Raw genomic sequence first — 26,438 nt, 5'->3', positions numbered from 1 at the left:
CTCCGGCCATTGCAGCCATTTGGGGGAATGAACCAGAGGATGGAAGACCTTTCCCTCTGTCTCCTCTGTCTCTCCCTCTCTGTCTGAAACTTTGCCTTTCAAAATAAATAAATAAAATCTTAAAAAAAAAAAAAGAAGCTGCAGTGGCAAGCCATCCACATCAATTATTGATAAAAAAAATTAACATTCCATAACTAAAGATGACCTACAATTAGCAGTACATACAATAGCCATAGCTATGTTTTTTCACCTTAAAAAATTCTGATAGAAAAAGGAGAGCAAACTTACAAATTGACAGGCACCAAACGAATTAGGCTCAAATTAGCTGCAGACAAGAGCTAAGCTTTCAATGGAAATTTTAAACAAGCAGAATCAAGATACTGAAGCATTTTTTTCAAAGAATTGGAACAAAACACGAAAAATGGCTTTACTACTATCATCCTGAATACAAAGCACAGCCTAAATAATGGCTACCAAGAGGTGGAAGTGGTCCAGTCAAATGCAAAAGTCAATAGCAAAGGTCACACCCCAAGGTTTATGGAATGCTCAAGACAGTTTGCTTGTTAGGTTTCTGGACAGCCAAATAATGATGCTATCTGATTATAAGAGTGTTTTGACAAAGCCAAAGCTTTAGCAGGCAAATGCCCAGGAAAGCTGTACCATCTTGTACCATCATAATGCTTACTCTTCTCACTAAACTGGGTAATTTGGAGAGTTTCAAATGTAAATCATTAGGCATCCAACTTACAGCTCTGATTTGGCTCTGACTTCACTTGCTAATTTTAAAATAATTTTTAGGGGCTAGCATTATGGAACAGTAGGCTAAGCTGCCACCTGTGATGCCACCATCTCATATCAGGGTGCCAGTTCAAACCCTGGCTGCTCCACTTCCTATCCAGCTCTTTGCTACTGTGCCTGGGAAAGCAGTGGAAAATGATCCAAGTACTTGGGCTCCTGCCACCCACATAGGAGGCCCAGATGGAGTTCCTGGCTCCTGATTCCTGGCTTAGGTCTAGCCATTGCAGCCATTTGGGAGTGAACCAGGGGAGGAAGGTTTCTGTCTCTCCCTCCCTATAACTCTACCTTTCAAATAAATAAGCCTTTAAAAAAAAAAAAACTTTAAAGGGCACTCATTTTTCCTCAGTTACTAATATAAACAAGACTGCACTGACATTGTTAGATTCCATGGACCCTCTGTTCTCTAGGGATAGACTTAATGGCTGGTGTCATCAGTTACAATCAGGGTCCTCATCTGGGGTCTTGAAATTGATGGAGTTCATGTTGAGAAATAAAGTCAAATTTATCTTTTAATTCTATTTCCCAATCACAGCATAAAATCCACTATATTATCAATAAATGAGGAAACTCATCTTCTCAATAAACAAAATGATTTGGCAAAATCTAATATCCACACTTGCTTTTTTTTTTTTTTTTTTTTTTTTGACAGGCAGAGTGGACAGTGAGAGAGAGAGACAGAGAGAAAGGTCTTCCTTTTGCTGTTGGTTCACCCTCCAATGGCCGCCGCAGCCGGCGCGCTGCGACCGGTGCACCGCGCTGATCCGATGGCAGGAGCCAGGTGCTTATCCTGGTCTCCCATGGGGTGCAGGGCCCAAGGACCTGGGCCATCTTCCACTGCACTCCCGGGCCACAGCAGAGAGCTGGCCTGGAAGAGGGGCAACCGGGACAGGATCGGTGCCCCAACCGGGACTAGAACCCGGTGTGCCAGCGCCGCAAGGCGGAGGATTAGCCTAGTGAGCCGCGGCGCCGGCCCACACTTGCTTTTCTAAAAGTGTATGCAAACTTTAAATAGAATTTCCTTAATAATAAAGGGCATATATTGATCCTTTCTGTGGTCCATAAATATGATGATTGGGTATACAAACATCTGTATGAGATGTGCCTCCCTCTAAACCTTGTTATAACATTGGCACATGGCCCATCTGATGTGAAAAAAAATAAATAAAGGGCATCCATTAAAAAATATACAACTAAAAATATACTTGATGGTGAGAGATGGAAGGATGCAGTCATCCCACTAACACTTTCCAAATCATACTGGATATAGTAATCATAATTAATAAGTCAAGAAAAGAAAATAAAAGGTATATGAATTGGAATAGGAGAAATCAACTGTCCCCATTAGCACATGACATGATTATGTAGAAATTTGCAAGGAACCTACACACAAGACACACAAAACTAGAATAAATAAATGAGTCAAGGCTGCAGGATACATGGTCAATACACACACACATATACATTTCTAATAAAGCCAAGCAACAGTTGAAATTTTTAAAATGCTATTTAAAATAAATTAAAAAATTAGGGCCACTGTGGTGGCACAGTGGTCTAAGCCAGCATTTGCATGCTGGCAACCTATATCAGAGTGCCAGTTCATATCCCAGCTGCTCCACTTCCAATCCAGTTCCCTGCAATGTGTATGAAAAAGCAGAAGATGGCCCAATAACTTGGGCCCCTGCCATCTGCATAGAAAACCCAGATGAAGTTCCAGGCTCCTGGTTTTAGCCTCGCTGAGCCTTTACCATTGTGGCTATTTGCAGAGGGAACCAGAAGATGAAAGCTCTCTGTCACTCCTTCTCTGTTACTCTGCCTTGCTAATAAATAAATCCTTCAAAAATATATAGATCCAAAAATTCTTAAATAGAAATATCTGTGAAAGGTTCTAAATGCAAAGGTTCTATATACTGAAAACTACAAAATTCAAAACCATGGAAGAAGTCAAAGAAAACTGAAATGTAAAAACACTTATGTTAAGGAGTAGAAGGTCCAACATAGTAAAGATATTAGTACACCCCAGCGTGATCTATAGATTTCGTGCCATCTCTATCAAAATCCCAGCAGTATCTTTGTTGATATAGACAAGATTATTATAATATTTATATAAAACAAAAGGAACTAGAAGATGTTAAAACACTTTTTAAAAACAGGATGGGCAGGTATTTGGCCTAGCAGTTAAAAAGTTGGTTAAACACAACATCCAGATGGAACTTTGGCTCCTGATTCCAGCTTCCTGGTGATGCAGGGTCTAAGAGGGAGCAGTAATGGCTCAGGTGATTGACTGGGTCCCTGCACTGCACCCACGTGAGAAACTTAGAATGAACTCTGAGCTTCTGGCTTTGGCCTGGCCCGGTCCCAGACAATTACTGAAGGCATTTGGAGAATACAGTAGCAAATGGGAACTCTGTCTATATCCGTCATGTGTGTGTGTGTGTGTGTGTATACTTCTCAAAGAAACAAATAAAAAAACACAGTTGGGAGAGTCAAAAATCAAACTACTTGACTTTAAGATTTCTTATAAAGCTATTGTAATTAAGATACTGCAGTACAGGCAAAAAAAAAAATGAATGTATGGATCAAAGAATTCAAAAACAAACAAACCCACACAAAATATAGCTATTTGATCTTTAACAGGGTATAAAAGTGATTCAGGCCAGCACCACGGCTCAATAGGCTAATCCTCTGCCTTGCGGCGCCGGCACACCGGGTTCTAGTCCCGGTCAGGGCACCGGATTCTGTCCCGGTTGCCCCTCTTCCAGGCCAGCTCTCTGCTGTGGCCAGGGAGTGCAGTGGAGGATGGCCCAAGTCCTTGGGCCCTGCACCCATGGAGACCAGGAGAAGTACCTGGCTCCTGCCTTCAGATCAGTGTGGTGCACTGGCCACAGCGCCCCGGCTGCGGCGGCCATTGGAGGGTGAACCAATGGAAAAGGAAGACCTTTCTCTCTGTCTCTCTCTCACTGTCCACTCTGCCTGTCCAAAAAAAAAAAAGTGATTCAGTGAAAAGTAGTCTTTTTCAACAGTGTCAGACAACTGGTTATCTATTTGCAAAAAAAACAAAACAAACAAACAAACAAAAAAAAAACCTTGACACCTTATATAAAAGGAAACTCAAAATGGGTTATATATGGTTTTATAAATTAAATACAAAACTATAAACCTTTAGAAGAAACAAAGAACTGGCATTAGGCAGAATTATCAGGCATAACACCGAAAGTATGATCCAAAAAAAAGAAAAGCTGGGGAGGGCATTGTGGAACAGGATGATTGGTTAAGCCATAGCTTGAGAAGCAAGCATCCCACATCAGCGTGTTGGTTCAAGTCCTGGGTACGCCACTTCAGATCCAGCTTCCTTATAATGCATCCTGAGAGGCATCAGATCATGCCTCATGTACTTGGGCCCCTGTCACCCATGTGGGAAACCTAGATGGAGTTCTGGGTTCCTGGCTTCTGCCTTGCCCAGGTCTGGCTGTTGCAGACATTTGGGGAGTGAACCAGCAGGAGGATGATCTCTCTTGTTCTCGCTCTCTTTCTCTCTCACTGGTGTTCTACCTTTCAAGGAGATGAAAATGAATTTTAAAATAAAGGAAAAACATTAATGAAAGTGACTTGCTATGAATAAAAACATGTTTATTTGCCAAATACACTTTCAAAGCAATGAATTTAAAAAGCTACATATGCAGAGAAAATACCTATAAATCACATATCTAAAAATAGACATACCCAGAATACAGAACTTCCAAAATTCAACAAAACAAAAAACCTAATTTGAGAATGGGCAAAAACCAGAACAGACACTTCACAAAAGAGGATATGAAGGGCAAATAAGAACATGAAAATATGTTCAACATTGTTAGCCATTAGCAAAATGCATGTTAAAACCACCATACACCTATTATAATGGCCAGAAGAACACTGGTAATCCTCAGTGCCAACCAGGATGAGAAACAACTGGAATCTCATACACTGCAAAAGAGAAGCCTACTCAGGAAAACAGTTAAGCAGTTTTTAAAATCACTGAATTTTTATACATCAGTGTAATCAGTTAAAATGGTATTTATATGTTTAAGTAAATAAAAGATAACTGGGGCCAGCGCTGTGGCACAGTAGGTTAAAGCCCCAGCCTGCAGTGCCAGCATCCCATATGGGCACCAGTTCAAGTCCCAGCTGCGCCTCTTCCAATCCAGCTCTCTGCTATGGCCTGGGAAAGCCGTGGAAGATGGTCCAAGTCCTTGGGCCCCTGCACCCGCGTGGGAGACCTGGAAGAAGCTCCTGGCTCCTGGCTTCGGATTAGCGCAGCTCTGGCCGTTGCGGTCATTTGGAAAGTGAACCAAGACCTCTCTCTCTCTCTCTCTAGCTCTACCTCTCTCTCTGTAACTCTTTCAAATAAATAATTCTTATTAAAAAAAAAAAAAATAGGCTGGTGCCGCAGCTCACTAGGCTAATCCTTGCCTGGGGCCCCGGCACTCCAGGTTCTAGTCCCAGTTGGGGCGCCGGTCTGTCCTGGTTGCTCCTCTTCTAGTCCAGCTTTCTGCTGTGGCCCCTGGGAGGCAGAGGAGGATGGCCCAAGTGCTTGGGCCCTGCACCCACATGCAAGACCAGGAGGAAGCACCTGCCTCCTAGCTTTGGATCAGTGCTGCACGCCAGCCGTAGCAGCCATTTAGGGAGTGAACCAAAGGAAGGAAGACTTTTCTCTCTGTATCTCTCACCGTCTAACTCTGCCTGTCAAAATAAATAAATAAATAAATAAAGATAACTTTTACAGAAGCATGATAAAGATCAAATACCTAAGAATGAATAAAGCAGAAGAAGCACCATACCTCTGTGGGGTAAATTATAAAACTTTTCTGATACACATTAAAGAAATTGTCAATAAATGCAAATCTGTACTATGTTCATGGATAGAAATTACCAAGCTGTTAAATCCAACCTAACTCAATATTCCATTGAGTTTTTGTTATTATTGCTGTTAAGCTGTTTCATCAGCAACTTGACAAAGAACAAGGACATAAGCTACCAAATACCAAAACTATTGATGAATATAGATAAACAGACAAATGGGTCATATCAGAGAATTTAGAGATAAAATTCATATATATGGATGTATTTTTCAAGAAGATGTTAACAATGTAGAGTAGTGAAATAAAAATAGCCTTTTAAGCATAAATGAGCCTGAGACAATTCATATTAAAATTAAAAATTCATTGACCTCTAACACACAAAAAAAAGGAACTCTAGGTAGATGGAAGATTAAATGTGAATTGTAAATGTATAAGCTTTTGTGCTTACTGTAAGTAAATAACTACTCCTGCAGGAGTGAGGGTGGGTTTTCTATCACAAAAAGCACTAGTCTATAAATGAAATGTTGATATACTGGATTACATTAAAATTAGTAACTTCTGCTCATACCCAGACAGTATAAAAAGGGTGAAGAGACAAGCCACTAAATGAAAATAGCTTTCAACACATATGACTGATTAGTATCCAAAATACAGAAATTCTACAGGGCCAGCACTGTGGCATAGTATGCTAACCTTCTGCCTACGGTGCTGGCATCCCATGTGGGTGCCAGTTCAAGTCCCAGCTACTCTACTTCTGATCCAGCTCCCTGCTAATAGCCTGGGAAAGTAGTGCAAGACAGCCTATGTGTTTGAGCCCCTGCACTCATGTGGGAGACCTAGAAGAAGCTTTGAGTTCTTGGCTTCGGTCTGGCCTAGCTCCAGCCATTGTAGCCATTCGGGGAGTGAACCAGCAGATGGGAAAACTTTCTCTCTATAATTTTGCCTCTCAAATAAATAAATCTTTAAAAAAAGAAAGAAATTCTACTAAATTATTTAAAAGTTAAAAGCCCAATAAAATATTGGTAAAAATGATTGACAGATAACAGCTGACAATAACCAAATGTTGCTATGGGTGTGGAATGACAGAAGTCTCATATACTGTTTATGGAACTCTGATATATAGTGGTTGTATCACTTTATAAAGTGTTAGTAGCTTTTACCTGTATGTATTAAAGTTGATGACATGTAAATCTACTCACCAATTCTACCCTTAAGAAATTTTTGGGTATAAGAAGTGTTCATAAAGCAATGCTCAGAATGGCCAAAAGCTGTAAGTGCCAAAATGTCCATCAACGTGGATTTGTGTGCAATGAAGTACTGTAAGCCATGACATTTAATGAAGTACTGCTGATCAGAACATGGATAAAACCTACTAGATTAAGCCAAAAAGCAAAACATAAAAGAATACATGCACCATCATTCCATTCATTTAAAGTTCAAAAATAGGAAAAGCTAAACTTTATTAAGGATGAATTTATAGGTGGAAAACTGAAAAGAAAAGGTAAGAAAAAATGATAACAAATTCTAGAGTTTGGGAGACTATGATCAGGCAGAGACACACAGAAGACTTTATTTGTTGATTTGGGTGATATTTCCATGACTGTTAACTTTTAAATTAAACTACATATACACATTTGTTTCAGATACTTTTCCAAATAAATATTATTTTTCATGATTTTTAAAAAATTATTTTTCCCGTAGATCACACTATTTAGAAATGAGGTTTATTACAAATTTTATAACACAAAAATATTTTTTAGATTTGTTGTTATTACAAAAATTTAAATACCTCCTTTACAAAAATATAGAGTTGAACATATGCCTTCTAATCACACCAGTATTTGGTACACCAGCCAGCACAGATATTCAGAGCCCACCAAGCCCTTAAAATGAATTTATAAGAAATGTGTAGTATCTGATGCTGGTGCTGTGGTGTAGTGGGCTAAGCTTCCACCTGTGGCACCAGCATCCCTTTTGAGCGCCAGTTCTAGTCCCAGCTGTTCCTCTTCTGATCCAGCTCTTTGCTGTGGCCTGGGAACGTAGTGGAGGATGGAGTAAATGCTTGGGCCCTTGAACCCCGTGGGAGATCCGGAAGAGGCTCCTGGCTCCTGGCTTTAGATAGACCCAGCTCTAGCCACTGGGGCCAAAGGGGTGTGAACCAGTGGGTGGAAGACCACAGTCTCTGCCTCTGCCTCTCTGTAACTCTGCCTTTCAAATAAATAAATAAATGTTAAAAAAAAAAGAATTTTTCACTTTAAAACTATGATTTCCCATTGCATAAATAAGCATGTATTTGTTTCAGCTTGGAATAAATAGGTGTAAGTATGAAGTAAATGAATTGCCTTTCAAAATTGAGATTTTGGGACCAGTGCTTTGGCATAGCAGGTAAAGCTGCCACCAGCAGTGCTGGCATCTCAAATGGGTGCCGGTTCTAGTCCTAACTGCTCCACTTCTGACCCAGCTCTCTGCAATGGCCTGGGAAAACAGTGGAAGATGGCCCAAGTGCTTGGGCCCCTGTACTCATCCTGGCTCCTGGCTTCAGATCAGCTCAGCTCTGGCCATTGTGGCCATTGGGGAGTGAACTAGTGGATGGAAAAATCTCTCTCCCTTTCTGCCTCTGCCCCTCTGTAACTCTGCCTTTTAAATAAATAAATAAATCTTTTAAAAAAAGATTTGAGCCGGCGCCGCGGCTCAATAGGCTAATCCTCCGCCTTGCGGCGCTGGCACACCAGGTTCTAGTCCCAGTCGGGGCACCGATCCTGTCCCGGTTGCCCCTCTTCCAGGCCAGCTCTCTGCTGTGGCCAGGGAGTGCAGTGGAGCATGGCCCAAGTGCTTGGGCCCTGCACCCCATGGGAGACCAGGAGAAGCACCTGGCTCCTGCCATCGGATCAGCACAGTGCGCCGGCCGCAGCGCGCCGGCTGCGGCGGCCATTGGAGGGTGAACCAACGGCAAAAAGGAAGACCTTTCTCTCTGTCTCCCTCTACTGTCCACTCTGCCTGTCAAAAATAAAAAGTAAAAAAAAAAAATAAATAAATTAAAAAAAAAGATTTGGGCTTATAAGAAAAGATTCCATCTATATTGGCCACCTAATTTTTTCCTTATTTATTTTATTTAAAAGAGTTACAGATAGAGAGGGAGAGACAGAAAGAAAGATCTTCCATCCGCTGGTTCGTTCCCGAAATAACCTCAACAGCCAGGGCTGGGCCAGGCTGAAGCCTGGAGCCAGGAGCCAGGAGCTTATTCCAGGTCTCCCATGTGGGTGCAGGGATCCAAGCACTTGGGCCATTTGCTGCTACTTTCCCAGGCATTAGCAGGGAACTGAATCAGAAGCAAAGCAGCCAGAACTTGAACTGGCTCCCATATGGGATACTGGCACTGAGGGCAACAGCTTTACCTGCTATGCCACAGCATGGGCCATGGCCTCCTTATTCTAAGAAATATAATTAGTGCCTTTATTGTTTTTTTCACAATCAAATGAAAGTAACTGATGGTCAGAAAATTTCCTGGCAATGTGATGTTTTCCTGATAGAGCTGAAATACTTTAGTACTGATAGGAGGTGGTATTCATTATAAAGCTTTCTTGGTTTGGGATTATGCTAACCAGAAATTTGTAAACTAGCTTAGTGGACAGTGTTGCCAAAAGGCAGCTCTTTTTCTTCTTCTTCTTCTTCTTTTTTTTTTTTTTTTAAGACTTATTTAATTTATTTGAAGAGGAGAGTTAGAGACAGAGAGGAAGAGATAGATCTTCCATCTGCTGGTTCACTCCCCAAATGAATGCAAGGGCTGGGGCAGGGCCAGGCATGAGCCAGAAGCTTGGAACTCCACATCCAGGTTTCCCACAGGGGTAGCGGGGGCCCAGGCACTTGGGCCATCTTCAGTTGCTTTCTCAAGCACAGTAGCAGGGAGCTGAATTTGAAGTGAAGCAGCCAGAAATCAAACCCACACCTATATGGGATGCTGGCATCATAGCTGGCAGCTTCACCTGCTGCTCCACAATGCTAGCCCCAGCTCTTCAATATCATTAAACCGGGAAAATTTTTGGCTCATGTACTTTATGTACTGAATCATGTCATTCCCCAATTCTTTTTTTTTTTTTTAAGATCTATTTTGTTGGAAAATTAGAATTACAGAGAGGGAGAGAGAGGGAGAAGGGGACAAAATTTCCAACCTCTGGTTCACTCCCCAAATGGCCACAATGGCTGGAACTGGGCCAGGCAGAAGCAAGCAAACTGGAACTCCATCTGGGTCTCCCACAAGGGATGGAGGGGTCCACGCACTTGGCCATTACCTATTACTTCCCCAGGCACATTAGCAGGGAGCTGGACCAGAAGTGGAAGAGCTAGGTAGGACTGGAATCTGCACACCTTAATCCACTGTGCCACAATGCCTTGAAGGCCCCTTCCCAAATTATTATATTGAAGTCCTAACCCTCTTTGTGACTAAATTTGAAGACGGGGCCATTTAGGAAACAATTAAGGTTAAATGAGGTCAAAGGGTGGGACCCTAATCCACTGGGACTGGTGTTCTTTGTTTTCTAGAGGGAGGAAGGGAGGAGGAGAAAAAGAGGGGAAGGAGAAAGGAAAAGAGGAGAGAACTCAATCCCCAAATGCCAGCAACCACCAGCACTGGGCCAGGTAAAAACAGGAGCCCACAGCCCAATCCAGGACTCTCACATGGATGGCAGGGATTCAAGTATTTGAACTATTACCTGCTGCTTCCCAGGGTGTGCATTAGCAGGAAAGTAGATGGAAAGCAGCGTGAGACTTGAGCCCAGGCATTCCCAAATGGGATGCAGGCATTCTAAGTGGCAGCTTACCCACTATACAACAAAGCCCACCCTGAGCTAGTGTTCTTATAAGAAGAGGAAGAGACAGCAGGTGTGCATGTGTACAGAGTCAAAAGCACAAGACAACACAATGAGAAGACAGGCAGGAAAGAGCCTCAGTAGAAACTGACTTTGCTGGAACCTTCATCTCAGACTTCCAGCCTCCAGAAAATGAGCTGCTATTTAAGTCACCCATGACATGGTTGGTATTATGTCACAGCAGCCCAAGCAAACTAATACAACACATAAAAAATTAAAGCTTTCCTCATTTCCTTCCTTCAAACATCCCTACAGGGGCCCACGCTGTGGCACTGTGGGCTAAGCCTCCAACTGTGGTGCCAGCATCTCTTATGGGTGACGGTTCAAGTCCCAGCTGCTCCTCTTCTGATCCAGCTCTCTGCTAAGGCCTGGGAAAGCAGTGGAAGATGGCCCAACTTCTTGGGCCCCTGGATTCTGGCTTTGGATTGGCCCAGCTTTTTTTTCCCCCACTAAATTTCATCATTATTATTCATCACTATTGTTCCCACATTTGCACACAGTAGGTAAAGCACTTTGAGAGTCTGATTTTAAAGCTTGTTTTTTTTTTTTTTAAGAGTAGTTTATACGAATAGCAATTACAGAGAAAAAGAGAAAGAACTCTTTCATCACTCTTCAAATGGCTGCAACAGTGTGACTGTGAGTTGGGCCAAGCTGAAGCCCGGAGTGAGGAATTCCATCTGGGTCTCCCACGTGTGTGGCAGGGAGGCAAGCACTCAAGCCATCTTCCACTGCCTTCCAGGCACATTAGCAGGAAGTTAAATCAGAAACAGAGCAGCAAGGACTTGAACATCACTCTGATATGCAATGTCAGCATTGTAGGCCATGCTTAACACACAATGCCGTGACACCTACCCCCTCAAAGTTTGACTATTTATAAATTCCTCTAACTTCCTTGGTTATAGCACTGTGTTAGTCTACTGAGACTGATACAACAAAAATACCATAGACTGGGTCACTTAAACAACAGGGTTGTGTTTTCTCACAGTTCTGAAATCTGGAATTCCTAGATCAAGGCACCAGGCAATTCAGTTTCTAATGAGAGCTCTCTCTTCTGGGCTTGCAGATGGTAGCTTCTCACTTTGTCCTCATGTGGCCTTTCCTTGGTGCTTGGGCATGAAGCGAGAGGGTAAGCTCTCAGGTGGATCTTCTTAAAAGAATACTAATTCTATTAGATCCCAGCCCCACCCTATGTCCTCCTTTATCCTTAATGATTTCCTTAGTGGCCCCATCTCAAATTATAGCCACACTGCAGCTTAGGGCTTCCACATACCCTGGGGAAACACAAACATCCAGTTAATATCAATATCTAAACAAAACAACCTACCTTCGTAAAATGTCATTTAATAAACTGTTACCACTCCTAAACTACAGCAAAAAAAAAAAAAAAAGAAAAGAAAAAGAAAGAAAGGCAACATAAATCAATTATATAATTACTGGAATAAAATTGTTCATTGTTTTAAATGATTCAGGATTCATTCAAAAAAATCAATCAATGCCATGCAACACAATTCAAGAGCTACAGGGGACTCGGTCAGAGAAAACCAAACTGAAACTATAGGAATGATTCTGTGAAGAACTGGAGTGGCTATGCCTGGAAGAGCAGGTGGGATGCAGTGAAAGCCCAGTTCTCAATCACCTGGAAACTGGCAGGTAATCTGGGAACACACTAGGAGCTCCTAGGTGGTCTTCCGGGAAAATAACAATTCAAATACAGAACTCCCCAGCTGAGAGAGATGCAAGCTGCTTTCCTTTTGATTTAGCTAACATATGGTCACACAGTAGTCTCAGCTATGATCTGTGCTTTACTACATTCCTCGAAAAACCTACTACAGATGCTTACACCAGCACATCTAAAAGATAGGTGTCTTAAAGGGGAACCACAAAGTGAACATTCTCAGTTGCAATTTACTCCCAAGCCAACATACTAGGTTTTATCAAAATGATACTACCAGTAAGAGCTACTAAGCTAAATGAAGAAGTACTATGTATCTACTTTTTAAATTACTACAGATTCTCTAATCTCTCCTCTTCTTTTACATCCTCAACTGAACTGCTAGATTAACCTCCTCAGAACTCCATTAGCCCCGCTATTAAAAACTGGGAGCTGGTGGTGTGGCACACAGGTTAAGCTGCCAGTCGGGACACCCACATTCCATGTCAGAGTCTAGGTTTGAATCCTGGCTGCTCTGCTTCTGATTCAACTCCCCATTAATGCTTTCTGGGAGGCAGCAGACGACGGTGCAAGTACTTGGGTCCCTGCTACCCACGTGGGAGACCCAAATGGAGTTTTAAGCTTCTGGCTTCAGTCTGATCTAGACCCAGCTGTTGTATTTGGGGAGTGAACTAGGAAACAAAGATTCTCATTCTCTTTCTCTCTCTCTCTCTCTGCTCTGCCTTTCAAGTATATAAAAATAAACATTTTAAAATAAAACTATTCCTGTGACCTCCTGAATCAAGTGAAAGTGATTTCTTCTCCCTCCCTATCAGTCAAGCAAGTACAGTCTACTTCTGAATCAATGGGTTCTGCATCTATGGACTCAACCAATCTCCAGTGGAAACTATTCAGATTTTTAAAAAAGTGTCTATACCAAACATAGACTGCTTGTCATTACTCCCGAAACAATAGAGTAGCACAACCATTTACATAGTATTTGCATTAGAGGAGCAACCTGACATGATTTAAAGCATACAGGAGGAGTCGAAAGTCATCTCCATTCACAATGCTATTTCATTTGAGGCACTCAAACATCTGTAGGTTTTGGTATCCAGAGGGGTCCTGGAAACAGTCCCCTGTGGATTCTTGTATCTCCAGAACCAAAGCCCACCAATTTCAACCTGCTCTTTTAACTGCTCCTAAACACATCTGCCACAAATTCAATGCTCACCCCCTGCTCACCCCCTTGCCTGATGCGCTCTCCTCTACTCTTGCCATCTGGCCTTTCCATTCCTTGTGTCACCTCCTCCACCAAGCATTCTGATGACATCACACACACTGATTGCTCCTTCAGTCAACCACTATGCATTTAGAATCTATTGTTTCAGAATTTGAGAAGGCCCCATCCCCCAGTCCTTTTTGTTCACTGCTCTCTGTGACTTAGACTTAATAGCCTTATTACTTCCTGTCCTAGTCTACTATATATGCTCCTTTATTACATCTGTGAAAGATTCTTCTGTGTCTGGAGGGAGCAGGCCCTTCCCAGGTTGGGAGGGACCAAAATACCATCATGGTACAGGTCCTGCTTGGTTTATTTCTTCCTTGGAAACGATTCCTAGATGTCTTCCATATTGGTTGGTGCTTGCGTGCAATCTGAGCTGCAGGTGACTGTCCTTAGGAACCCACTTTCACATCCCCTCCAGGACACATGGAGAAGCATCTTGGTACTAATTGGTGTCACATATGTTTTTCATTTGTAACCCTTGTGAATTACACTTTTGTGCCTTTCTTGAAGGGAGACAAGAAAAGGAAAAAGAGCCCGATACCCTTGGAATATTTTCCTCCCAGTAGCCTGACACTGTGCTTAGTTAAAGCTTGTCACATATTCATGGAATCCTAGTAGGTACCGGGTACAGGCACTAATATTCAATCAAGGATGGGAGGACCTGCCTTTGGTGCTTTCCCCAGTGACACTCATTGCTTTCTATGCATAATTAACATCCAATAGGTCTGCATCCAGTGAAAACACCGACCAGTCTCCCTGTCTTCAAGCGGCTTACATTTGACCAGGGTGGGGCTGGGGAGATTCAGGTGATCAGGGCCACAGAGGATAAACCAGGACAATACTACCAACTGTTGGCAAAGGCGGACTTCGCGCAGCAGGGTTAAGCGCCCCATCAGCACGGCTTAGCTGGGGAGCCACAGCCCCAGGGCTCACAGCCCTGCTCCCTCACCCAGTGCGCGGCTCCGGACAAAGGACTCCACTTCTCTGGCCTCGGGGTTCCCGTCCACGACAGTGCCTGCCCCGGCGGGCCTGGGGAGGAAGCGTGCGGACATGGCCAGGGCTTGGCTCTGGGCCTGGCGACGCCGGGAGCGCGCAGGGCACGCAGCCATCGTGACCGCGGGTCACAGGGACTCACCTGCCCGAGGCGGGCACAGCTGAGCTGGGGCCCAGTTTTGACCTTGAACTGAGGTCCTGGAGGACCGAGGGGGTCGGCGCCCCTTCCCACCCGCGTGGGCGGCCGGGGACCGGACAGGTGGGCAGCAGCTGCCGAGGCGGAGGGGGCGGCGGCCTTCAGGTCCGAAGCCTCGAGGGCTCGGCTTGCTCCCCCCACCCCCGCCGCACTCCCGGGCGCCCCTCGGCGGCGGGGGACGGGTCAGCTCGCCCGCCCGCAGAGCCCGGCTCCCGGAGCCGCCCCCGCCCCGCCCCCCGCGCTAACGGTCGCCGGCCGGCGCGCGCCGCGGGCTGAGGGCGCGAGGCTGCGGGCGGCCTCGCCCCGCGATTGGAGAGGAGGGGCGCCAGGGGCACGCGGGCGGGGGCGGGGCGGGGGCGGGGCGGGGGCGGGCACATGCGCACGGGCGGCGCGGCCGGCACGCGGCGCTCGCGCTCCCCGCTTAAATGAGCCCGGCGCCCGCCACTTCAGCGGAGCCCGCGCCACGGCCGCGGGCGGAGCCGCTCGCGCCTCGTCCCGTGCTTTCGCTTCAGCGCGCCTCAGCTCCGGGGCGGTCGATGGAACGGGACGCCGCGCAGTCGGAGGCGGCGACCGTCGGGGAACGGGGACGACGCGGGACCCCGCCGAGGGGCTGGGGCATGGCGGGCCGCCGCATCTGAGCGCTGCCCCGCGGGGACGGGAGGCAGCCTGCTGGCCGGCGATGGGCACGGAGCGGGGCTGCAGCCGCCGCCGCGCAGGGCCGTGAGCGCCGCCGCCTCAGTCCCTCCGCGAAGCGCCGGGCCGCTCGGGAACATGGCCCTGGAGCAGCTCTGCTCGGTCCTCAAAGGTAAGCGCCCGGGGCCGCGGGCGGCGCCCCCTGCGGGCCGAGGCCGGCGCCTCCGCGTCCCTTCGCCGCGCCCGGCACCCGACGCGCCCCTTTGTCTGGGGGGCTCGCGGCGGCTCCGAGCGCCCTTCGGACCGACTTGGCTTCGCGGCGCTCCTCCCGCAGCCCTGCGTGCCTGGCGAGGCGTCTTGCTGGGGCCGTGTTTGCTCCCGGAGGGTCCTCGGAGGCTCTGCCCCCAGCGCCGCGGGCAGAATTCCTCTGACCTCGCGGCGCGAAGTTGTGGGATTTGGTGTCCGCGGGAGCCCAGGCCGGCCCTTCGCAACCTGTCACAGCAGAAAGTAATTCCGCTCCAACAACGGGAACCCCGAACGAGACGCGGCGGCGGGCGGCGGCGCGGGCCTGCCCGGCCGGATCCCACCTGCTGCGACCGCGAAGGCTGCGGCACCACTGCGGGCGCCGCGGACCCGGCCGCCGGCCCCTGGGCAGCGCCCGGGACGCCCCGCTGCCCCGAGCCGCGCTCCTCCCGCTCGCTCCCCCGAGGTCTCGGAGTACGCGGCGCTGGTGTTTGATGCTGGACACCGAGCGGTCGCTCGCCGGGAGCTCGGAGACGTGCTCCAGCGGCCCACGCTGCCCAGGGAGAGTTATTTGGGATGGGAATTGATACACGGTAGCCAATAAAGGTGGTGATACAAACTTGCTTCTGAAACTCGGACTGAATAAATCTTAAGTTCTCAGTACCACTGCTCGATCAAGGACTTCCCTGTCCCCCTTCTGATTTAGACTGTAAATTGGATGTCTGTGTGTTTATAACGTACAGAGGGAGGAGGTAAGACCGTGCTACCATCTATAGAATATTTTTGGAGTTTTTTTTCCTACTTCGTATTAACACTTTTGTTTCAAATTTGTTTTCCTAGCGAGTTCAGGGTAATTTTGCTTTTGACATTAATTAGACAAATTAACAACTCCAAATCCTCCTAAACTCATAATTGAGATTTCAGCCATTTAAAATATCTTAACTGTACACTTGCATAGTAGGAGTAGCTTGCACCTAGGACTTTCTAGGTGGTAAATATTTCAGTTCATAAATTCTGGTGATTCCTTCACTACGAACTCAAATTCTGTAGTTTGTCCTCGCTGTAACTCCCAGTTTATATAATGAGAAATTGAGTTTGTCTTCCTCCCATGATAAACTACAATGCACCGTGGTCTCTGATAGTGCCGCTTGTCCGAATTTCCTGCTGCCGTTAACGTAACGATGTCGCACGGCGGCAGTAGGGTCGTCAGGGTGGCCTGAAGGCCGCTCCGAGGAGGTGGCCCATCCGCCGAGAAGCGGCGATCCGGGCAGAACGTGGCAAACCTGAGCCGGGCCGGGCAGAGTCCGGGGAGAGCCTCCTCCAGGGCAGGAGGGATTTGCGGCTTTTCTTCCTTTGCCGTGGGTGCACACTGCCCTCTCTGGCCGCCCTGGCGAAGCGTTTGATTGTTGCACCTTTCAGAAAGGAATTCCGTGGCGTTGGCTGAGCTACAGTGAAAACAATGTAGTATCTACTTCCTCTTCTTAATGTTCCCCGACCTACGCTGTTTGTGCATGCTGGAGTATTTTCAAGCACAAGTCAAGTTGTTGCTGCTGCTGCTGTTGTTGTAAGCTTACTAGAAAGCAATTTGTCCTTAAGTGTTCTATGTACGGAGGACTTGATCTGGAAAGATTCGATGTATTTCTAACAAAAGTTGATTCTGAGAAGGAAATCTGGGAGACTGAAAGGCCAGAGTGAAGGGAGAACTTAGGTTCCATTGCACCCATTTGTATCACCTGTTTTTTACCCAAATACATGCATTACCTAACTAAAAATATTGATATTTAAAAATTACCTTTTAACAACATTGGCCTTTCCCAGGGCTAACATCCATTGTGTGCCTCAAGGATCCTTGTAAGGCAGATTGCTTCAGCGTGGAGGGTTCTTTTCTGAAGCAGCTATTTAACGTTTCATAATTATAGATATTACCTACCAGTAGCCTTGTTTGCAATATTATGGTCAGTTTCTACTAAAACACATCAGCTGTAATGAGTATGGGAGCTTTAAAATAGAAAGCAGTTTTAGTTCGTTAAGATGCCATTTATTCTTTGTATTTTTACTTTAAGCAGTGAGAACAAAAGAATAACTAACTCTATGGGCTTTTTAGACCTTTTGTTTACAGTATTACTGAAGCTGAATGGTTCACTTTTAACTGTCTGTGACCACTGCATATCTTCACAAAATTTGAGTTAAAAACTGTCAAAGTTAGCTAAGCATTATTGTCCCATGAAACATACTACCTTAGGATCATAAACCCGTCTTTTTGGTCTTATTCATTCTGCACACTTGCTTTGGAGAATCCTGTAAGATTCAGTGATATTTAAAGCTGTGTAAACTGTGGTTGAGTGTATCCTGTAACAGCCCAAATATCCCTTGGCACTGTATTTTTAAAATCTCATTTGAGACTGAAATGTTAAGTCCTGCTCTTCATTGTTAAAGTTCATCCAAGAACATAAACTACAGAAATAAAGATCATACTGAAAAGTCACCCCTTTACTATTAAAGTTTTTCTTTTTTTAAGCACAGGCTTGTTAACATTTAACTGTCAACAGGAGTTAGAAAACTACTCTAATGTTGTCTATTGGAAAGTTTTTATTAAACAATGGCTTTATTATAAATCCTCATCTAGAATCCAGCTTATCTGCATTTTAAAGCCAAACTCCCATTTTAAGAAAACTGCATTACAAAGCAAGTTCAAGTCAAAGCCACTTTCAGTCCTTTTGGAATAAGATATAAAAATGTTAGACTATAAAGTTCATATCTAAAGTTGTAAAGCAACAATCTGAGTTCTGCTGTTGGGTTACCACCATTTCACATAGAGTAATTATTGATATTTTTAAAATAGGTGTCCTGTAAGCACTTTGAGGTCTCAATTATTAGTTTTGAGTTGGAAAGGAAGAGCCTAGGAGATTATCAAATCCAGTGGTTTCCAAATTACCTTTAACAGAACTCCTTCAAAGAAACTCAGAAAATACTCCTAAAAAAGAAAAAGAAACCCAAGACAGTGGCTCTGGTTGATAGGCCGCCTCGCCTTCCCCCAGAGCTGGCCTTCCGCAGCCTGCTGCTGGTGTTCCTGCAGGATCACCGCGTACAGAATCTGAAAGTGTATTTCTGGTTAAAAATAGGATATACTGTGTACTGATCATGTTAAAACTTGGTGGTGGTTGCTGTGGATTTTAAAGGAGGACTCCTGTAATAAACACAGGGCTTACGCGGCTGCCGTCTGAGTGGCAGTGTGATTAGCATGTGTAGGCTGGATTGATCCTTAAGTTCACCATCTACCTTCTGTAGTAAGGCTGGGGTGGGTTAAATTTGGGTATCTTTTTTTGTTGTTCTTTGTTTTTGATAAAATATGTTCCAAATTACTGCTCCACCAGGTAGTAGTGGACTGTAACTGACCTGTATTCTGCTTTCATTATAGAAAATTATAACGAGCAGGTAGTTATACTCTGGCATCTTGTTTTAGATTTAGCAAGTTAGGTTTACCATTTAGGTGCTGAAAACAGAAAGGTTTAGAAAGATACACATTAAATTACAAACAAGGTAAAATAAGCCAATGTAAGGAAAGAATAGCAGCTAGGTGTCTGAAGAAGGGGGGATATCTTAATTATTTTCCCATCCCCTTACCTGTACTCAAGTAAAAAGAAGCTGGCTCCTGTTAGAGATGCGTCTTTGTCAGTTAGTGCAGGGCTGTCTGAACTGTGTGTTGTGGTTACGAAGAAGATGTAATCAGTGTCCTGTTTAGTCACTTCAGAGTGTATCATCTAATAGGTATTGAGTGCTGTTGTAGGATGGGCAGTCTTTTCACACTGGTAATGCATCCCTGTGCCAGACAAAGCCCTTCTTCCCAGTAAGAAAAGACAGTCGAGACAAGCCTTGGAGGCTGGGGATTGGGGTTGGGAGAGACCAGTTAATATATAAATAATAATGAAAGCAACCCAAGATGACTTAGAAAATGCAGAGGTTATTTAGAAATCAGGAAGCCTCACAAGACCTGAAGGCCTGGAAATAACTGGCCATGCAGAAAGATTCTAGTCCCAAAGACAAGAATTAGTTTGGTGTATTGAAGAAGGCTTGTGCAGCCGAAACGGCAAAAAGAATGTATAAGATGGGTGCCAGGTCCCGTAGCACCTCTGCAGTCAGGAGTATGGATTTATTCTAAATGCAACGGGCCTCTGTTGGGTGATTTTTATGAAAGACTGTGATGGGATCTGTTTGTTTTGCAAAGATCATTGGCTGCTGTGTACTTTAGACGTAGAGACCTGTGGCAGTCTTCACATACACATTTTACCCTTCTTAAGCAATTCCCCAACATTTTTGTGAAGCTCAAGATTGCCCAAAATATGCACTGTATTTCCCAGCTTTCCTTGGGGTTTTGTATGGCCATGTGGCAAAGTCCAGCCAGTTAGATGTGAATAGAAAAGGGTGTGTACAACTTAGGAGGGAGTGTTTTTGTTTAAACCTGTGGGTTTTTTGTTTTGTTTTGTTTTTGACAGGCAGAGTGGACAGTGAGAGAGGGAGAAAGGTCTTCCTTTTGCCGTTGGTTCACCCTCCAATGGCCGCCTCGGCCAGTGCACCGCGCTGATCCGAAGGCAGGAGCCAGGTGCTTATCCTAGTCTCCCATGCAGGTACAGGGCCCAAGGACTTGGGCCATCCTCCACTGCACTCCCGGGCCACAGCAAAAAGCTGGCCTGGAAGAGGGGCAACCGGGACAGAATCCAGCACCCCGACCGGGACTAGAACCAGGTGTGCTGGCGCCGCAGGTGGAGGATTAGCCTATTGAGCTGCGGCGCCGGCCAACCTGTGGTTTTAAAGTAACTGTAGATTCTGGCAAAAATTTTTGAATGATTTATTTTGAAAGAGTTACAGAGAGGGAGAGACGGAGAATCTACCCACTGGTTCCCTCCCCAGAGGTAGGCCAGGCCAAAGCCATGAGCCAGAAGCTTCATCCGGGTATTCCCCTATGGGTGGCAGGGACTCAAACATTTGGGCCCTCTTCTGCTTTTCCCAGGCCGTTAGCAGGAAGCCAGGTTGGAAATAGAACAGCTGGGACATGAACTGACACCCATATAGGATGCCGGCACCACAGGCAGCAGCTTGATTTACTATGCCACAGTGCCAGCCCCCCAGCAAGTACTTTTTAAGACGATAGGGATGTCTTTATGCTGACCAAATACAGGCGTATTACCTCTCATGAAGAAATAGTGATTGGTACTCCAGCATTCGTATTGAGCCATAAGGTAACCTTGAAATGAAAGTCATGGGGCCAGCACTGTGGCTCAGTAAGTTAATCCTCTGCCTGCGGTGCCGGCATCCTATATGGGCGCCAGTTCTAGTCTCGGCTGCTCCCCTTTCAATCCAGCTCTCTGCTATGGCCTGGGAAAGCTGTGGAAGATGGCCCAAGTGCTTGGGCCCCTGTACCCTCATGGAAGACCCGGAGGAAGCTCCTGGCACCTGTCTTCGGATCAGCTATTTGGGGAGTGAACCAGCAGACAGAAGACCTTCCTCTGTCTCTACCTCTCAAATAAATAAATAAAATTTTTTTTTTTTAAAATAAAGGAAATGTTAAATACCATCTTATATACTAAAGGCATGTTGGAGCATCTGGAGTGTTGTGTAGTCTAATAGGTTTAGTGTGACTCACAAATGTTTTTAAAGAAATGAAAGTCACACACAGCTATACAATAAGGCACTAAGGTCCCTAGTAATGATATAGGCTTCACTCTGGACCTGGGCATCTTGTCTTTAGTGTGTTAACACAACAGAGGAAAACACTTCAGTCTTTTTGTAATCCTTAGTTTGGGTTTTTCTTTTTTTTTTTCTTTTTTTTTTTTTTTCTTTTTGACAGGCAGAGTGGACAGTGAGAGAGAGAGACAGAGAGAAAGGTCTTCCTTTACCGTTGGTTCACCCTCCAATGGCCGCCGCCCTCCAATGGCCGCCGCGGTAGGCGTGCTGCGGCCGGCGCACCGCGCTGATCCGATGGCAGGAGCCAGGGGCTTCTCCTGGTCTCCCATGGGGTGCAGGGCCCAAGCACTTGGGCCATCCTCCACTGCACTCCCTGGCCACAGCAGAGAGCTGGCCTGGAAGAGGGGCAACCAGGACAGGATCGGTGCCCCGACCGGGACTAGAACCCGGTGTGCCGGCGCCGCAAGGCGCAGGATTAGCCTGTTGAGCCACGGCGCCGGCCTAGTTTGGGTTTTTCTGTTATTCATGCCGAGCCTAATGCTAACATCATGAGTGCAGAAATCAGAAAGTAACAGAGATAGAAAGCTGCCAAGTAGTAATAGAAGTGGAAACTCTGAATGCTAGGCCCGCGCTGCGACTCAATAGGCTAATCCTCTACCTGCGGCGCCGGCACACCGGATTCTAGTCCCGGTTGCCCCTCTTCCAGGCCAGCTCTCTGCTGTGGCCCGGGAGTGCAGTGGAGGATGGTCCAAGTCTTTGGGCCGTGCACCCACATGGAGACCAGGAGAAGCACCTGGTTCCTGGCTTCGGATCAGCGCGATGCGCCGGCCGCAGCGGCCATTGGAGGGTGAACCAACAGCAAAAGGAAGACCTTTCTCTCTGTCTCTCTCTCTCACTATCCACTCTGCCTGTCAAAAAAAAAAAAAAAAAAAGAAGAAAGAAAGAAAAGAAACACTGAATGCTGTCAAGTAAAATTAGTCTAGAAAGAGTTCCTAGGGAAAGCGGGTTTTAGATGGTGTAAAGGTAGTTGTGTAGAAGCAAAAACAGACCCATGACAAGTGCACATGCCCAGAAACTATGAGAAGTATTTGTGGGCATTGTAAGAATAGGTAGTAGAACATGGACCTCAACAGCAACATTCCCAAAACTCAGCTCATTTTTGCTTACCTCCTGCCCTGCCCCAACCCATCCATGTTGGTCTAAACTTGGTCCCTGCCACCACCAGAGAACAAAGGCAGCCTCTTTCTGCTTTGTTCAGTAAACTATCATTTTCCTATTACAGAGATCCTCAGTGTGGTGAAGCAGCTTCAGCATTGCTAGAGGATTTGTGAAAATGCAGATTCTCATCTCGCTGCAGAGCTGGATTGGAATCTCTGAAAGTGCATGGATCTCCTCCCTACTCTGCAGTCTGTGGTTAAATAAGCTTTGCTGATGATTATAATACACACTAAAGTTTGAGAACCACTGTCCCAATGACTGGGTTCCCAAACCTGTAAGTAGAATTACTGGGTGCAGTTTCTACCTTCTTAAGCCGTGGTACATTTTACCAGATTAACTCCCGCAAAATCATGCTAACTTAAAATCCATTGGCAGGATATGATTGTGTCAGTTTCCTATATGCAGACCAGCACTAGAACCTATGTTTTTTTAATATTAGACTGAATTTTTTGTTTTTACGTTTGGTACATTTTTCTGATGGCATAATCTTCTTTTCCTCCCAGTTATTTGTAATGTATAAATTAAGTATTACAAAAGGACTTCAAACAGTAAATGACGGGAGGAGGAGCATTTGGCACAGCCGTTGCTTAGGATGTCTGCATCCCAGATGTGGTGCTTGGGTTTGAGTCCCAGCTCTACTGGTTCAGCTTCCTACCATGCACACCCTGAGAGGCACCAGGAAATGGGTCCCTGCCACATCCATGGAGGAGACCCATAGAGAACTCTGGGCTTCTGGCTTTAGTCTGACCCAGGCTTGGCTGTTTTAGGCATTTGAGTGAACTACCAGAAGGGAGAACTGAAAATTTACTTCTTTTTCTTTCTCTTGAAAGGTAGAGAAACGGCCGGAGAGATCTTCCCAGGAGCCCAGAATCCAATCCAGATTTCCTATGTGGGTGGCAGGGACCCAAGTACTTGCGCCATTACCCACCGCCTCCCCCAGTGCACATCAACAGGAAGTAGATTAAAAATAGGAATTAGTACTTGAACCAGGCAGTCCCACACGGGATGTGATTTAATCACTGAGCCAAATGCTTGCCCCTCACATTATTTTTAAGCTTATTTCCCCACAAATTTTTTCAAGCTCTTCATATGTTGTATGCATTATACACACATGTGAATAAAATGTAAAATTTAAAACATGTTTCTGTCTAATAAATGTGCTTTTCACCCAAAAGTGTGTACAGAATTCACCCTCTTTTTAAATAGTTTTTGTTTTTGTGTTTATCTTGAAGTGGAGATCAGATTTTTTTCCAAATAGTTGACATATTCCAAAGCCATTTATTAATTCCACTCTTTCACCAAGGAATTCAGATACTATATTTCCTAATAAATTCTTGGGTATAAATGAGTATATTCCTGAACCTTTTATTTTCTTCTATTTCCTTATCTGTAAACTCCTGGAAAATAAGATCTGTCTGGTTCATCAGCCCCAGGAACTGATTCACTCCCTCCTGTGTAGTGGAAACCACATGTGTTTGTTAACAGAACATCTATTTCTTCGTGGACTGTTTCTGTATTTTTAAGTGACTGGAGCTTCACAATAAGTCTGTTATTTTTATTTTAGTTTTATGCATTTTTGCTATTTCTAAGTTTTATTTGGCCAATGTAGAAAGTCTTCAAGATGAACATCAGAAACATTTTACTAATAAGTCTGGGGAAAAATTAGATTCTGATTAAGATATCATTACATACAAGAAAGAATTGCTGTCTTTACAATATTGTCTTATTAACTAGAAGCATGTTACTTCTCTATTTACCTACTTGTTTTTTTATTTTACTCTTGCTTTCTTCCTTAATTGATATAGTCATTTTCCAAGTAATTCTCTTGGGGTTTCTAGGTTTTAAATAGCATTAATCACGAACAATAGTGTTGTCTTCTTTCCACTGTTTTTTCCATCGGCCCGAGTTGCTACAGTTAAGTAACAGTGAAAAGAATAAATGTGACTTTTTTATTTTAACAATTTAAAGTAAGGCCTTTAAATTAGAAGACCTGGTGACAAGGTTCTGTGCTTAGAGCTAGCAAGTCAGTGATTCAGGGTAAAAAAGAGGTGGAATAAAGGGAGTAGCCTTGAGGATTTGTGTTTTAACACCTTGAATGGCACCTATCTTTTATGGTTTAAGAGACTTGCTTTCAAGTTAGATCTGTACACAGGTTATTACAAGGCCTGAAACAAATTTGCGCTTAGTGGTGGACATTAACTTTTTTAAGCATCAAACCACAAGCAGTTCTCTGCATCAGCAAGTTGCATGGTTGCAGAGAATTATTTTGGTTTGGATTTATACCTTAAGGAATTAATGCCTTCTTGAATACATTATCTTTGAATTTAGATGTGTAGTGCCTCTGGATTTCAGAATCATTGATCTTTTAGTGAAGAGGAAAAAAAAAACATTGGCACATGGATTTAGACTAAAGAGAGGACACAGCAACACAGAGCTGCTTCACTACTAAAAGATTTCAATGTTTGACATTAGTGGAATTTATTTTAATATCTCAGCTTGAAACTCAAGTGTTGTACAAAGACTTTTATATAACCTGGTAAATTGTGTTTTATGCAGAATTTTGAATAATAGTCACTAATCACCAAAAAGTGTGTCAGTAAATATTTCTATTCTTGATTGCTGTGTGAATTTGCCCTATTTTTTATATGTCATCTTTATACTCAGTGGCACAGCTCATTTGGTTGATTGAGATTTGAATAGTAATTATTTGGGAAAAAAGAAAATTGCAAGCAGCCCTCTCAATAAAGTAGGAAAGAATATAATAGTTTTATTTGGCTTGCAATTTTATTTTCAATATGATTGTTCTACCTTGTATATTTTGTGAATATTTCATAGATCTGTTACTTTACACAAATATTTATAAGTCCTGTATATTAATTTTTCTGGCACAATTCATCTTTTTTTCATAGTTTTACTGTTTTGATTTCTTGCCTTGCCTGCCAGCAGTTTTGGCGTTACTTGTTTTAAAACTGAACTATAAATATGAAAAGTGGTAGATAGTTTTGCCTGTGACTCCTGAGGGAAAGGTACATTGAGCACAAAATTTTGACCAGTTATGTATCATCGAGATGAAATACCTTGAGGGATATGTCTTTTAACAAGATAAATTGATACAAATGGATGTGTTATTTGCTGGATTATTGAATATCTGGTACAGTACCTTGGGTTTCTTTGGTTATACATCTTCTGTGTTTATTTTTGGTTTGTTTTTTTAAAGTTTCTAGGGGCTGGTGTTGTGGCATAACAGGTAAAACTGCCTCCTTTAGTGCCAGCATCCCGTTTGGGTGCCAGTTCGAGACCTGGCTGCTCCACTTCTGATCCAGTTGTCTGCTATGGCCTAGGAGAGCATTAGAAAATGGCCCAAGTTCTTAGGCCCCTGCACCTGTGTAGCAGACCCGGAAGAAGCTCCTGACTCCAGATCAGCCTAGCTCCAGCCATTGGGGCCATTTGGGGTGTGGACCAGCAGATGGAAGATTATCTCTGCCTCTGCCTCTCTCTAACCCTGCCCTTCAAATAAATAAATCTTTAAAAAAATAAAAATAGTTTCTAGACCTTTCAGATCCAGTGTAAAGATGTGAAGTGCATGACTTTGAGGGAAGATCTTCAACACTGCTGGCAACCAAAGAATGGGAAAGGGGAAATTAAAGTTGAGAGAAGTCAGTGGACCAACTCCTTGACCCCTGATATCCTGCAAGTTACCAGTTGATTAGTGCTCATGCCTCCATGGTTTTGCTTAAGCTAGTTTTTTTCTCCCTCTCCTGGGTTCAAGTTCTAAAAGATCCAATCAGAATATACCTTTGTTTTCCAAAAATTTCCTTGCTCTGTTCCTCTTAACTCCCTGCAAAATAAGTGTGTCCCTTCTCTGTGCTTCCATTGTGCTTCTGTGTACCTCCTGCTAAATCCTTTTACACCTTATATTATAGATTGACTTTGAAAATTGGCTCCCTGTGTATGCTAGTTTATAGTAGAGTATTTGGCACAAAAAGTGCTACGCCCATCATCTCATTTAATGTTTATAACAGCTAACAGAGTT

The 26,438-nt window shown here is 44.4% G+C and overlaps 1 protein-coding gene and 1 non-coding gene across 5 annotated transcripts in view; both read left to right on the top strand.

Moving 5' to 3' along the window:
* Nucleotides 1–1,840: 1,840 nt before the first annotated feature.
* Nucleotides 1,841–1,946, top strand: LOC133748921 (small nucleolar RNA U13). The gene has a single exon (XR_009864527.1). It is a non-coding gene; the product is annotated as a small nucleolar RNA U13 (small nucleolar RNA).
* Nucleotides 1,947–15,350: 13,404 nt separating this feature from the next.
* Nucleotides 15,351–26,438, top strand: part of NETO2 (neuropilin and tolloid like 2) — a 74,270-nt gene continuing 63,182 nt past the window's right edge. For 3 of the 4 annotated variants that reach the window (XM_062176272.1, XM_062176275.1, XM_062176271.1), the window contains exon 1: nt 15,351–15,434. In XM_062176272.1, coding sequence (XP_062032256.1) covers nt 15,401–15,434 — 34 coding nt within the window. In that variant the 5' untranslated portion in view covers nt 15,351–15,400. The remainder of the gene's footprint in view (nt 15,435–26,438) is intronic. The other variant, XM_062176274.1, reaches the window with a different exon arrangement.

This window comes from Lepus europaeus, chromosome 19 (assembly GCF_033115175.1).
Source record: "Lepus europaeus isolate LE1 chromosome 19, mLepTim1.pri, whole genome shotgun sequence".
Lineage (NCBI taxonomy): Eukaryota > Metazoa > Chordata > Mammalia > Lagomorpha > Leporidae > Lepus > Lepus europaeus.
Note: the sequence above shows the minus strand (reverse complement) of the source record. Positions and strands in the feature narration are given on the sequence as shown.